Source organism: Xyrauchen texanus, chromosome 22 (genome assembly GCF_025860055.1).
Source record: "Xyrauchen texanus isolate HMW12.3.18 chromosome 22, RBS_HiC_50CHRs, whole genome shotgun sequence".
Lineage (NCBI taxonomy): Eukaryota > Metazoa > Chordata > Actinopteri > Cypriniformes > Catostomidae > Xyrauchen > Xyrauchen texanus.
Window position 1 is genome coordinate 39,844,996 of NC_068297.1, and position 13,519 is coordinate 39,858,514.

A 13,519-nucleotide genomic window follows, 5' to 3' on the forward strand; every position below is an offset into this window, starting at 1 on the left:
TTGACCTATAATCCACAAAGAACTGGACCAAGCCATTGCTCTTAGGCACCAGAACCACCGGGCTGGTCCAATTGCTTTGGGATTCTTCTGTTATGTCAATATTGAGCATGACATTTAATTCTTCCCGTACCACTTGTTTCTTGTGTTCGGTTAAACATTAGGGACAACTACGTACACTACCCCTGGGGATGTCTCAATGTGGTGTTTAATGAGATTAGTGAGGCCGGGGGAGAGGCAAGAACACGTCATAGAAATTATTTGACAAAGCTGACAGTTCTAATGGCTTGACGAGGTCCATGCCAACTCTGTCAAAGGGAACCTTGATCAACGGAAGAGGACGCAATTTCACTTTTGGGGTGGCCGGCTAACATCAGCGCAAATGCCAGGCCATTTGAAATGGCCCATGAGATGGCTTAATGTTTTCCCCTGTCCCGAATGCCATCAGACTATGAGGAGCTGCCTGGAACAACATTTCCCGATGGCTCCTTGGTATTAACAACTGGGTTGTATCTTCTTTTGTCTTAGCGTCCTGCATCACTTGATACCACCGATCTTTATAATTGAAAAAAATCGGATATGTGTAAGTAAGTAAAATGTATTTCTAAAGCACACTCAAACACAGCAAAGCTGACCGAAGTACTGTACAGATGAATATACAATACATTACAATAAAACAAACACGCCAAGTACAGATGAATCTACAATACATTAATAAAAAAAAAAGAAAAGACAATCTCATTTAATACTGCAAAACGCTAGAGAATAAAAATGCGTTTTAAGCCTACGTTTAAAAATAGAAATTGATGAAGCTTGTCTAATGTCAAGTGGTAGCTGATTCCATAGCCTAGGGACACAGCAACTGCAAATGCTCGATCACCCTTGCGTATACAACGTGACCGAGGTATATGCAATAACATTTTGTCTTCAGACCTTAAAGACCTAGTTGGCAAGTATGGCTGTATTAAATCCCTAATATATGACGGGGTCTGGTTATTAAGAGCCTTTAAAACAAACAACAGTATTTTAGGCCTCCTGGTCATCTTGCGCCCCCATTTTCGCCAGCATCACATGGGGGTTCGCTGCTGCCGGGCCCCATGCTGTGCAATGCCCGTCAGTCCTCTTCTTGGCCTCGAAGGAGTGCCTAGAAGCGCTGTTGCTGCTCTGCCCAGAGATCCATATGGGCCTGGTGTTGAGCCTGGTGGATGCTGGCAAGGGATCGGTACACTTCCTCCAGTAGTGAAGACGACTCCATAGCGGCGTACCCTTCCTCTTTATCCCAGGTTTCAACACCAGTGAAACAAAGGTTTGTTGTTGGGCAGATAAAGGAGGAAGCTAGAGCCAGTTTCCACGTTCCAAGTGAGTCAGCTTTTATTAAAATAAAACAGAAATGCTTTCCATCATAAATCAAACAAAATACAGTTTTTCAGCATAAATTGAAACAAGGTCCAGGTTTTCAACAATAATCATAAAAAGTCTCTGATCATAAATACACAGTGTCTGGTGTGTTACTCCCCTCTTTCTGTGGACTGGCCATCTTTTATCTCCCCCGACTCTCACTGTGAACATAGCAGTAATTAGTCACAATTCATCTAAGGTGGATGTCTTTACCACTTTCTCTCTCCCCAGATGGGCACTTGACCATGCCCTCACCTCCACAGTTACATTTATGTTTAAACTATATGCAAAATAAAACAGATAGCTAGACTTGCAGTCCTGCAGTAAAAGACCAGTTCAGTTGGAAATATGTCTTTCCATATCTGTGTCTCTGCTTTCTCTTGGCCCTCATTTTAAATGTTTGGAGATTGTGGCGCAGGATTCCTTCGGAAATTCACCCACGCACGTTCTGATTTGTTTCAAAGATGAGGACGGCAGAGCCACTTGTGCATAAACAAATACTAACAAACAAGTGCTCAGTGCTGGAGTTAAAGGAATATTACAGGTTCAATACAACTGAAGCTGTATGGACAGGATCTGCAACATGCTTTTAAAGTACTAGTCATTACCATAACACTTAAACATTGTATGAGTTAGCATGAGCTATATCAGCATGATGCATGCACAGGGATAAAATGCAAGTGCTTTAACAAACATACAAGCTTCAAATTTTTGCTTGTGCTTATTAAGGTCAGTTTTTCTTTGTTTGCCAGAATGTAAACGACTCCATACAGTCATTTGTATTTCACCCAGAATATTCCTTTTGTGCAGTCACTGGGAAAGTGGCCCTATCTGACCTGGTTTAAATTAAAAACATCCTGTGGGCTGTCATCTCAACATCTAATTTCCTCAGAGCATATAGACTGTTGGGAACATCACAGATTAGCCCGCTGTACTACTTCAATGGCCCTTTTCCTGTAACAGAATGAACTGTGAATTTCAAAGCTAAAAGCATTAAGAAATCCACTCTTATTGCACTAAAATCTCCTCTTGCTCTGAAAGACATAAAACTGATATAAAGTATTACAAGTATACAAGGGTTTTTAGAAAATTGTATAGAAGTTAAATGACTAAAATAGGGTATGAAACTGAATACAAACCATTTAAATTAGTCTGGTCTATTTCCCGAAAATCTAAAAAAGAAATTACAAATTGTTCAGGCATGAAACTCTACATGGCACAAGCTGATAGGTTCTTTAAAACTGTTTTATGTTAGCCAATCAGCTCACTAACATATGATATGTCAAACCAGTTGGCTCACAAGGTAATCTGATTGGTCCTTTGAAATGTAATCAGGTAGCCAATTATCTTGCAAACTCAGTCTTTGCCTAACATTTAAAATTGCTCAGTTTGCAAGTAAGCAGGTTTCTCTGCAGCACTCTATGAGAGTTTTTGCACAAACCCTCCTCCTCCCCAGCACCACTTGTCTAGATCTGCTACATGAGAATTTTATTGATGTATACCTTAATTGTGCTGCAGCATGCATAACTAAGCAAGTCTGTGTATGTTCAAGCAGTGCAAGTCTACGTATTTGCTAGTCCGCCAAGATCAATATCCTATCCATATGTCATACCCACATTAACCACCACAATGCTTCAAGGTGCTTTTTAATGTATAACTATGCAGTTGCTAGAGACCAACCGCACATCTGTAGGATATACTGGTCTCTAGATATGCATGACTTGGGTAGCCTACTTCAGTGTAAGTCTATGGTATGACTTTACTTTTTAGATGACAAAACTGGCAAAAGCAAGCAAGCTGTGTCAATTGAGGTATCATTAATTTCTAGTTAATGCGCCAAATTTAATACTATTTAGTAACATAGCATTTGATGTTGTTTTTTCCTATTGTGGTCAAAGATTGCATATGCCTGATTTGTAAATATGCACCTTTGAACCTGTACCTCCCATTGATGTGTTGCAGATTTTTGCACAACAACAGAATAACTCATCTTGCATTAGGAACCTTCTCACATCTGCAGTCCATGAAGAGACTGTGAGTATTCATGTCTAATATTACTCATCTGTCTGCATTAATAATAAACGTGAACATAATCATGATTGCACATTCAATAAGAGGCATTAAAAAACGTCTCGGTTACCTACGTAACCTCGGTTCTCTCTAGATGAGGGAACGAGTATTGCGTAAGCTAGCTTACGCTACGGGAAAGATTCATCTTTTCTGAGATATTGAAGCCAAAAAATTATCCTTAATTTTGTATCATTTGTCAACGCAGTGCAGCAACTGCAGACCTTGAGCGGGCTAGCTAGCGAGCTCATTGGTTGCTCTGCGGCAACTGCTGCAGCCTATAGACGAACTTGCGTGAACTCGCGCCCAATGAGAGGCGCCCGCGCACTCACTGTCCCTGGAACCCTGGTTTTCATTGAATGAAGCGAAAATCGCTCGTGGCGCGAGCACGGCCAGCTACACAATACTCGTTCCCTCATCTAGAGAGAACCGAGGTTACGTAGGTAACCGAGAATGTGTGAGCCTAGAATGTGTGAGCGCGCTTATTGTGCTTATGCATGACTGCTCGCAGACAGCAGGGACATGCTGTTCTGTGAGTGACTTCCCGATTGAGATGAATGGGGGAAAGAGTCACATCTGTTAAGTGATGCGCGAGCATAGTCACGGGCACGGGACTTACCCATAGAGAGGTGTTTGCTGGCCGTGTGACAGCGGGCAGAGAGGGGACGCGTGCACGGGCTCGTGGGCGCGTTTATTGACTCTAACACTCGAGCGGGCTGTGCCCGCTTTATGTGAGTGTGCTCTGATAGGAACACGGGAAGTGTAATGCTTGTGTGTAGGGGTGAACACTGGATTGTGGGCACATTTTCTACACATAAGACATGTTTGCTCTTTACAAGATCTTTTTGTGTCGCCGTGAAAACGGCGTTTGAGTGCAGGCAAGCGGGTAGTAACACCGGCTTGTTGGCTGCTGAATTCACCACTGTAGTAGCCTGAGAGAAGGGGACTGACAGGGGGCGAAGCTTTGACGGTGGTCCGGCCGCGGCAGGACTGAGCCGTCGTTTTTTCAACAAAGCTAGGAGGAACCCGTTGTTCAGGTTTCAGCGCAATCTTAGGCCGAGGCCCGCAGGGGGGGCGGCGGTCTGCGGCGGCTGTCTGAGCGCGATCTGGGGCGGCCGCCCTGTCGACGCTGGGAAGTCTGGCTTTGTTGAGCTGGGTGCTGTGAAGATGCTCGTGCATGAGGCTGGTTACGTGGGCGGCCTGCAGAGGAGCTAGCGCGGCGAGGCAGGAAGAGATTCATGGCTTGGGTGGCTTTCTGGACTTCCGAAAAACGGTCAACAATGCCACTTACCGCGGAACCGAAGAGACCGGACGGAGAGAGCGGCGCATTGAGGAACGTGGAGCGCTCAGCTTCTCCCATGTCGGCTAGCGTTAGCCACAGGTGTCTCTCGGTTACAGTCAGCGAGGCCATGCACTTCCCTAGGGCTTGAGCTGCAGCTTTGGTGGCGCGAAGGGCGAGGTCCGTCACGCTCCTTAGATCTGTAACAGCCTCTGGGTGCCTGCCTTTCTCATCCCATTCCCGAAGAAGGTCCGCTTGGAGGATCTTGGAATAGGCGCGGCCAACACAGGCGGAAGGTGGAGACGTGGGATCGAATCCTGGCCGAGAGAGGCGCGTTCCACAATTTAGAGAGCCTGGCGTGGAGTTCCGGCAGGAAGGGAGCGGCCCGGGCCGCGGGCGCCGCGCGGTGACGGCTTTGAAGAAAGCAGCCGTCGAGTCTGTTGGGAGCCTGCTCAGAGGCGGTGACCACTCGAGCCCGAGGCGGTCGACGGCCTGTGTGAGGAGGCGTATCAGTTCCCCTGCGCGTCCCGGGGGGGCGGGGAGGGTGAACGCGATGCTCGAGGGAGAGGCTCCGGCAAGACAGTTACTTCTAAACCTGGTTCCGGCAGCCTTTGGGAGCGGCGCTTCTTCCGGCGCGGCGAAACAGAAGGCGGCACGGCGGCATCGGTCCTGAGCGCTTCGAGTCGAGCCCGCAGGGTCGACATCAGAAGCTCCTCGCAGAGGTCGCATCCGCCGTCAGCGAAGGCGAGCTCTGCATGCCCCAGTCCCAGGCATAGAGCGCAGATGATGTGGCGGTCTCCGGTGCTGAGAGGGGTGCGGCATGAACCGCAGGTGCGAGGCATCTTTAAAAAGACGCTCGTGCTCTTTTGTGAAGTTCACTGAGGAACTAGTTTGCTTTAAAAAGGATACGTCGCCGGATGGCATAGCTCGCAGGATGGCTGAAGGTGGCGGCGGCCGGCTTCTTCGAGCACTGTCCAAGCTTGCTTGATGCCCCTCGAACGGTGACGCGGCTTCTTGCAGTTTCAGAGATGCGAAGAGCTTCGCTGAAGAGATGAAAATCAGGGTTCCAGCCTACGAACTGCGCTTATATGCACCCTAGCCACGCCCATTCTGGCGGGCTTTGGGACAGTGAGCACGCGGCGCCTCTCATTGGAGCGAGTTCACGCAAGTTCGTCTATAGGCTGCAGCAGTTGCCGCAGAGCAACCAATGAGCTCGCTAGCTAGCCCGCTCAAGGTCTGCAGTTGCTGCACTGCGTTGACAAATGATACAAAATTAAGGATAATTTTTTGGCTTCAAAATCTCAGAAAAGATTAATCTTTCCCGTTGCGTAAGCTAGCTTACGCAATACGAGAGAACCTCTCGTAAGAGAACTAATTTGAGTTTGAAAAGTTCATTAAAATAATGCATTTAATTAAAAAAATAATTATACAAAAAATGAATGTCATTTTAGTGAGTTGGGACTGTGTTTCTAATGAAAATATTGGATGTTTTATGTTTTACATGTTGATTCAACCTTAGAACACATGTGGGTAAAAAACGACTCAGCATCTAGTTTTTAAGACATCAAGCATCATAAACCAGGCTTGACTGGATCGTGTGGAGCGCTAAACAGCTGATATGAATGAAATTATAGAGAATTTTCTACTTGGAAGCACTATGGAGAATGTCAAGCCTGACATTTAAAACAGTGCTGATGAGGAAACGACGAGAAAACATAGTTTACATTACTCTAGTAGCACCAACTATAAATACTGTTCAACTATATATACAACTATAGCAGGCACAGGCGTCATTTGTGGGTGGGATGGGAGGGATATATCCCTGCCACTTTTTTTGCTTTGGCCAATTTTGTCCCCACCACTTTTTGCAATAACTTTTCATCAGCTTTCGTTATCATAAATGGCAATCTGGCGCTGGAATGTGTTATTTTGAATTTTATGATGGGTGCTCATTGTGGCTGTCATAAGTGACATTGAGGGACAGGTGACCAAGGCAATGTTCTGTTGTGCACACAGACGCATGCTCTGCTCGCTATGCCGTTCCACAGCTCACACTCCATTTCAGTTAAATTGCAAATCAGAATGCAAACAAATGTGTCCCAACTCATGATATGCATCCACTGATTTGGTTTATTAACATAAAAAGCTATATTAGGGCAGATTAGAATTGAGAACTCCTTGTATTAATGGCGAATGTTTAACCACAAGACCAAAATTCCCAGGATTGAGAGCGACAGGTATAAAGTATTTGAGTGCTTAAATTGGTCATCAAAAATGACTATTTTTCAAAATGATCTGTGCATTACCTCATTAATATACAGTAGTTTTGTGACATCACAACCAGCACCCCCCAATCTGTCCCCACCACTTTTTAAAACAAAGTGACGCCCATGGTAACAGATATGATTTTACATAAATGTTAAAGTTTCATATTAAAACTCTAAAAGGGCAAGGAGAAAACTAACTAGTTTTATTATAACAAGGGCAGTTTTTAGAATAGAATAGAATCCTTTATTTTGGTCACACATTATACACACAGGTTTTTGCATATACACTCACCTAAAGGATTATTAGGAACACCATACTAATACTGTGTTTGACCCCTTTTCGCCTTCAGAACTGCCTTAATTCTACATGGCATTGATTCAACAAGGTGCTGAAAGCATTCTTTAGAAATGTTGGCCCATATTGATAGGATAGCATCTTGCAGTTGATGGAGATTTGTGGGATGCACATCCAGGGCACGAAGCTCCGTTCCACCACATCCCAAAGATGCTCTATTGGGTTGAGATCTGGTGACTGTGGGGGCCATTTTAGTACAGTGAACTCATTGTCATGTTCAAGAAACCAATTTGAAATGATTCGAGCTTTGTGACATGGTGCATTATCCTGCTGGAAGTAGCCATCAGAGGATGGGTACATGGTGGCCATAAAGGGATGGACATGGTCAGAAACAATGCTCAGGTAGGCCGTGGCATTTAAACGATGCCCAATTGGCACTAAGGGGCCTAAAGTGTGCCAAGAAAACATCCCCCACACCATTACACCACCACCACCAGCCTGCACAGTGGTAACAAGGCATGATGGATCCATGTTCTCATTCAGTTTACGCCAAATTCTGACTCTACCATCTGAATGTCTCAACAGAAATCGAGACGCATCAGACCAGGCAACATTTTTCCAGTCTTCAACTGTCCAATTTTGGTGAGCTCTTGCAAATTGTAGCCTCTTTTTCCTATTTGTAGTGGAGATGAGTGGTACCCGGTGGGGTCTTCTGCTGTTGTAGCCCATCCGTCTCAAGGTTGTGCGTGTTGTGGCTTCACAAATGCTTTGCTGCATACCTCGGTTGTAACGAGTGGTTATTTCAGGCAAAGTTGCTCTTCTATCAGCTTGAATCAGTCAGCCCATTCTCCTCTGACCTCTAGCATCAACAAGGCATTTTCAGCCCACAGGACTGCCGCATACTGGATGTTTTTCCCTTTTCACACCATTCTTTGTAAACCCTAGAAATGGTTGTGCGTGAAAATCCCAGTAACTGAGCAGATTGTGAAATACTCAGACCGGCCCGTCTGGCACCAACAACCATGCCACGCTCAAAATTGCTTAAATCACCTTTCTTTCCCATTCTGACATTCAGTTTGGAGTTCAGGAGATTGTCTTGACCAGGACCACACCCCTAATGCATTGAAGCAACTGCCATGTGATTGGTTGATTAGATAATTGCATTAATGAGAAATTGAACAGGTGTTCCTAATAATCCTTTAGGTGAGTGTATACAGTGAAATGTATTAGTTTTCACATATCTTCGCTAAGCTGGGGTCAGAGTGCAGGGGTCAGCCATGATACGGCACCTCTGGAGCAGGTAGGGTTAAGGGCCTTGCTCAAGGGCCCAACAGTGGTATCTTGGTGGTGCTGGGGCTTGAACCCCCTGACCTTCTGGTCAGTAGCACTGAGCCTATCCGCTGAGCTGCAGAAATGCAGTTATTTTAATTAACTTTTCAAAAGAAATTTTAGTGCATCTTATTGAATATGCAATTATGATTATGTTCACATTTATTATTAATGGTAACTTTGAATAAAAAAATATATATAATTTGTATGGGTTGCGATAAAATTAGAGACCAAGAGTGCAAAGATTTCAAGGGGCCCAAAAATCATTATGCTGCCCCTGAACTTCCCCCCGTTACGGAGACCCGGGTTCTGGGAACTGGTGCTTTCCAGAGGATGTGAATGATTTTATTTCCACCCAAGACTTGACGGAACTTCGTTTTGATTTGTGTGTGTGTGTGTGTGTGTGTGTGTGTGTGTGTGTGTGTGTGGGTGTTTGTGGGTGTTAAAAGTCGCCTGGATTCAAACACACTGAACTGTGACTGTGAACTGCTGTGGTTAGCTGATCTGCTGAAGCAGTATGCAGAGTCTGGTAATGCTCAGGCCGCAGCTACATGCGACTATCCAAGCCGCTTGCAGGGACGCTCAGTCGCCACCCTCACTGCGGAAGAACTCAACTGTGGTAAGGCCATAAACACACTTCACACACTCATATACACATTCGGGTCCAAATCGAAAACAAAATTATCAACTGGCACTAAACAGTTCAAATATTTACAACATCTGCCCCCTGTCGCCACATCCACATCAATGCGGTCAATGAGAACCCTCCACATCTTTGAACATGTTAGTCATCGTGTAATATCAAGCAGATGCTGAACTGGTTTTGTTTGCTGGATTTTGGAGTGTATTCCCAGATGTGTCACTGTTCGCATTCTACACCTACTCATTGTCAGACGTTAGAGGGAATCGAGGGTCAATTGTGATTCTTTTCATTTTAAGCATCTGTGAAACAAATATGGGTCACTTCTGCTGGGCTTTTCTGATGTCAGTTTTGGAAAGGAAACCCTCTGCTAATGGGAAAAATCGCAGATGCAGCTTTTAATGTTGGACTTATCCTAATTTCAGTGTTGGGGAAACTGCTTTGAAACTATAGCTTTTCAAGCTAAAAGTCCTCTGTTTGTTTTGAGCAACCTGTCCAGCCTGACAAAACAACATCGTCTCAACCAATGAAGTGATTTGGGGTGGGACTATCTGTTTGTTTGATCAATAGCAGACAGGTCCCTGAAAGTAATTCAGAAAGCTGTTTTAAAGCAATGCTTATTTTTGCAATTCCGTCCAGTGGCGCCGAAATTACACACTTCAGATTTACAGTCACCATTTGCAACCTATTTTTCTTCCATAAAGTGACGTATTTTGGAGTGAAATAATATATTCAACAATAAATGGTGGGGCAGGACTTAATTTTATCTGAACAAACCATTGTTTTTCTTTGGAATCACTTGAAAAACAAACAAACTTTAAAGTAGTTCAAATACAGTAAACTGCCCTTTTGAAAAGTAGTTAGTTACACTACCAGCTACTGTTTAAGGGGACAATATATTTTAAACGCATAACTATCAGATAATTTTTTTTTGTCACAAGAGCAATATTTATCTGGCAAAAACAAAAACCATGATCTCCATGAGGATACTTTTTCATTAAACACACCTAATTAAACTAGAAATGGCATATTTTATAATGGAAAGCACAGTGATGGCCAGCCGCATTTAAGTGTTTCGCAACAAAAAAATAAAATGTGCTGGTAGGATTCGAACACTCAACTTTTAATGTAGTAGTCCAGAGTTTTAACCACTGCTAACACTCCCATGTTAGAGGAATATTAATAGGAAGAAAAGGAGCACTGCCCCTTTGGGGCTTGGCTCCAAATAAGTTTAAATAGTAGAAGAGTATGTTGGCTTTGTCAAGCTAACATCATTAATTATTAAACAGGATTCCCAAACATTCCCCCAATTCCTCTGCAATTGGTCAGACAGTTAATGCCACTCCAAACTCACACCATTGGTTGAGCCAAAGTTGGTCTGGGCTGGTCAACCTAAAAATGGCTTACTTACTATATAGTCGAGTCTGCATATAAAGCAGGAATATGAGAATGTAAAGTTGCTAGTTGCAGTTAGGTACTCCCCAACATGGCAGCGATCAGATGTAAGCTTAGCAACTAACCATACTTTCTAAAAAGCTGACTTTTCATTGTCACATTGCTACATGGTTTACCCTGACATTGAACAGTCCTGAGCTCTAATGCTCCCCCAGTAGTTGTAGACTGTAGACCACAGAGTAATCACAAACCACTGTGGCAGTTTAGCTCTGTGTACATGTTCAGGCTTGTTACAGTAATCAGCTCGCCCAACACCCTTATTGGCTCTTTTGAAGAATGACTTTAAGACAGTATGGCTCTCCTACCCCCTTCATACATAAACCACAGCACACAGAGGCCCGAGGCACCTGTGAAAACACAGCAGGGCAAAAGAACGCAACAGCTGCGCTGTGTCACTGAACTGTGGCGGTTTTTCCAAGGCTAGCATGAGACCTGTTGTTTTACTGTCTCTCTTTGAAATATAGTGACCAGTGACTATTTCCATAGAACACAAAATGAGAAGTTTTGCAGAGTGTCATAGCTAATCTATTCCATTCAACAATTGTAAATGGGAACTAGGGCTATCGAGCTCCAAAAATGACAAAAATCACCATTAAAGTACCTCAGGACCATACCTGATGTTGCAAACTTGCAGTCTCAGTTCACAAGATACATGAGAACAGATCTGGCACCACAATCATGAGCTTGACCCACCCTGATAATCACCCCTTCCACCCCACCACCTCACTTGTATGACGCCAAAATATTCCTAACGAAATATAAGAAAGAATGGGTGTGAAATCATTTCAAGCAAACCTAGCTAAAAAGAAGGTGTTTTTTTACATTTGTTGTGATGGTTCGAAACAGCTCTCCAGCGCAAGCTTCCGGGAAATGTTTGAAACACACTGTTAAACACCTTACACCAATTGGTCCATGTCATCAGTGGGTGTGACTCTACTTTGACGCCAACATCTTTTTCTGGTTACTTTCTTCACTTAGTTGAAATCATAGAGTTGCTGTGTTCAAATGTTCGCAAACTGTATACGATTGCTCAGCTCTTTCGACCTCTTCTGTAACTCTGGGTGAAGAAGAACTTTGTTTATCGGAGCCTTTAAGGCTAAAGTACACTTCTTTTTTGTTTTCTGCATGTGGGTATGTCCACGCAGAGTGCGAGTTACAAATTTCATCATCAGTTGTTGTAATTATATAGTACGTAAATGTAAAACGGTACTGTAAAATAAAGTCCTATCACCTACTTTATGGTAATTTGACAGTCACTGGTCAATGTACACTTTTTCGTATGAAAACGATTAGCGTGGACATTCTCCTAAATGTCTCGCTGCTAAACCTCTTGTGTGTTCCATGGGAGAATGAAAATCACACGGGTTTGGGACAAAATGAGGGTGAGTAAATGATGCCAGAATTTTCATATTTGGAGGAACTATTCATCTAATTAGTAGTCTATGCCAATTTTGGCATTTCGCACTCTTCTCTCTATCAAAATAACTTGATAAAGTGCAAGTACTTTGATACGGTGTGCAAGCAGACATTAGGTATTGCCAGTAGAAACAGTTTAACAGTTGTGTCAGACTGTTGGGGAATATATTTTGCCATGTTCACAGTGGTGTTGGTGGTTAATGTTTGAGGTTTGGCGTGCAGCCGTTGTGACCATATACACAATAACCTTGTGTCTGGCCCTCAACCAAGACAGCCAGCCGAGCCAGTGTGGAGGAAGTGAGGCAGGAGGGAAATGTTAAATGTTATTTCCAGCAAGCACACAGCACCACTACAAATAAACCTTCAGTGTTGTTATTTTAATAGCTTTCACAGACCAAATGAATCTCCTCCTCTCTTTTCTGACATACTTTATTTCATCTGGATGTGTCTCTTATGTGGAGCAGAAGTGCCCCGGATCACATCTGAGCCACAGGATGTGGACGTAACCTCTGGGAACACGGTGTACTTCACATGCAGGGCAGAGGGCAACCCTAAACCACAGATCATCTGGCTGAGAAACAAGTAAGCTCCCATTCCCTCTGTATGTTTTTAAAAAGGTAGTTCGCCTCATACTGATGTTGTTCCAAAAGAAGAAATATTGCAAATTGTCCAGTGTCATCTTTTCCATAATGGGGACTGGGGATGTTGGGCTCTAAAAAAGACTTAATAGTCATAAAAGTAGTCTGTATCTCTTTTGTGCTATATTCCAAATCTTTTAAATCTACTCAAGAGCTTTGCATGAGGAACAGATTGAAATTAAAGGCAATCTTCCCCACCTCTGAGCCATATTATGAACTCTCATTCACACTTCAATTCAAATATGTCACGGCAGGACACATCAAGCCAGGTTTGACATAGTTTCCACGTCTCTTCATTGATGTCACTGGCATGAAATGTCTTGACCCACCATATTTTAAAAGGATGAAATTCTACAGCGGAAGATCATACAGGTTTGGAACAACACAGGGGTGTCATTTTACAGGAATTGTTATTTTTTAGTAATTTGTTGTTCTTTTAGAAGATTTGGTTGCTTTTTTCCTGGATATGTGAGTGGTATGGGTGTAAAAAAAAAACATTTCTCATCAGCAATGCTCTGAACATGAGGGACGACACTCGCCTGAATCTTCTGGAAGATGGAACGCTGATGATCCAGGACACGCGGGAGACGGACCAGGGCGTGTATCAGTGCATGGCTAAAAATGTGGCCGGAGAGGTGAAGGCCTCGGAGGTCACCTTGCGATACTTCAGATCACCATGTGAGTTTTAGGCCCTGTTAGCAGTGACAATAGAGCCCAACAGTGCCAACCCACTTTTTC

At 43.8% G+C, this 13,519-nt stretch overlaps 1 protein-coding gene across 1 annotated transcript in view; it reads left to right on the top strand.

Moving 5' to 3' along the window:
* Nucleotides 1-13,519, top strand: part of LOC127662857 (peroxidasin homolog) — a 102,699-nt gene that overhangs the window by 56,803 nt on the left and 32,377 nt on the right. Inside the window, exons 6-9 of the mRNA XM_052154234.1 lie at nucleotides 3,358-3,429; nucleotides 9,082-9,251; nucleotides 12,608-12,725; nucleotides 13,290-13,459. Of these exons, the coding sequence (XP_052010194.1) occupies nucleotides 3,358-3,429; nucleotides 9,082-9,251; nucleotides 12,608-12,725; nucleotides 13,290-13,459 (530 nt within the window). The remainder of the gene's footprint in view (nucleotides 1-3,357; nucleotides 3,430-9,081; nucleotides 9,252-12,607; nucleotides 12,726-13,289; nucleotides 13,460-13,519) is intronic.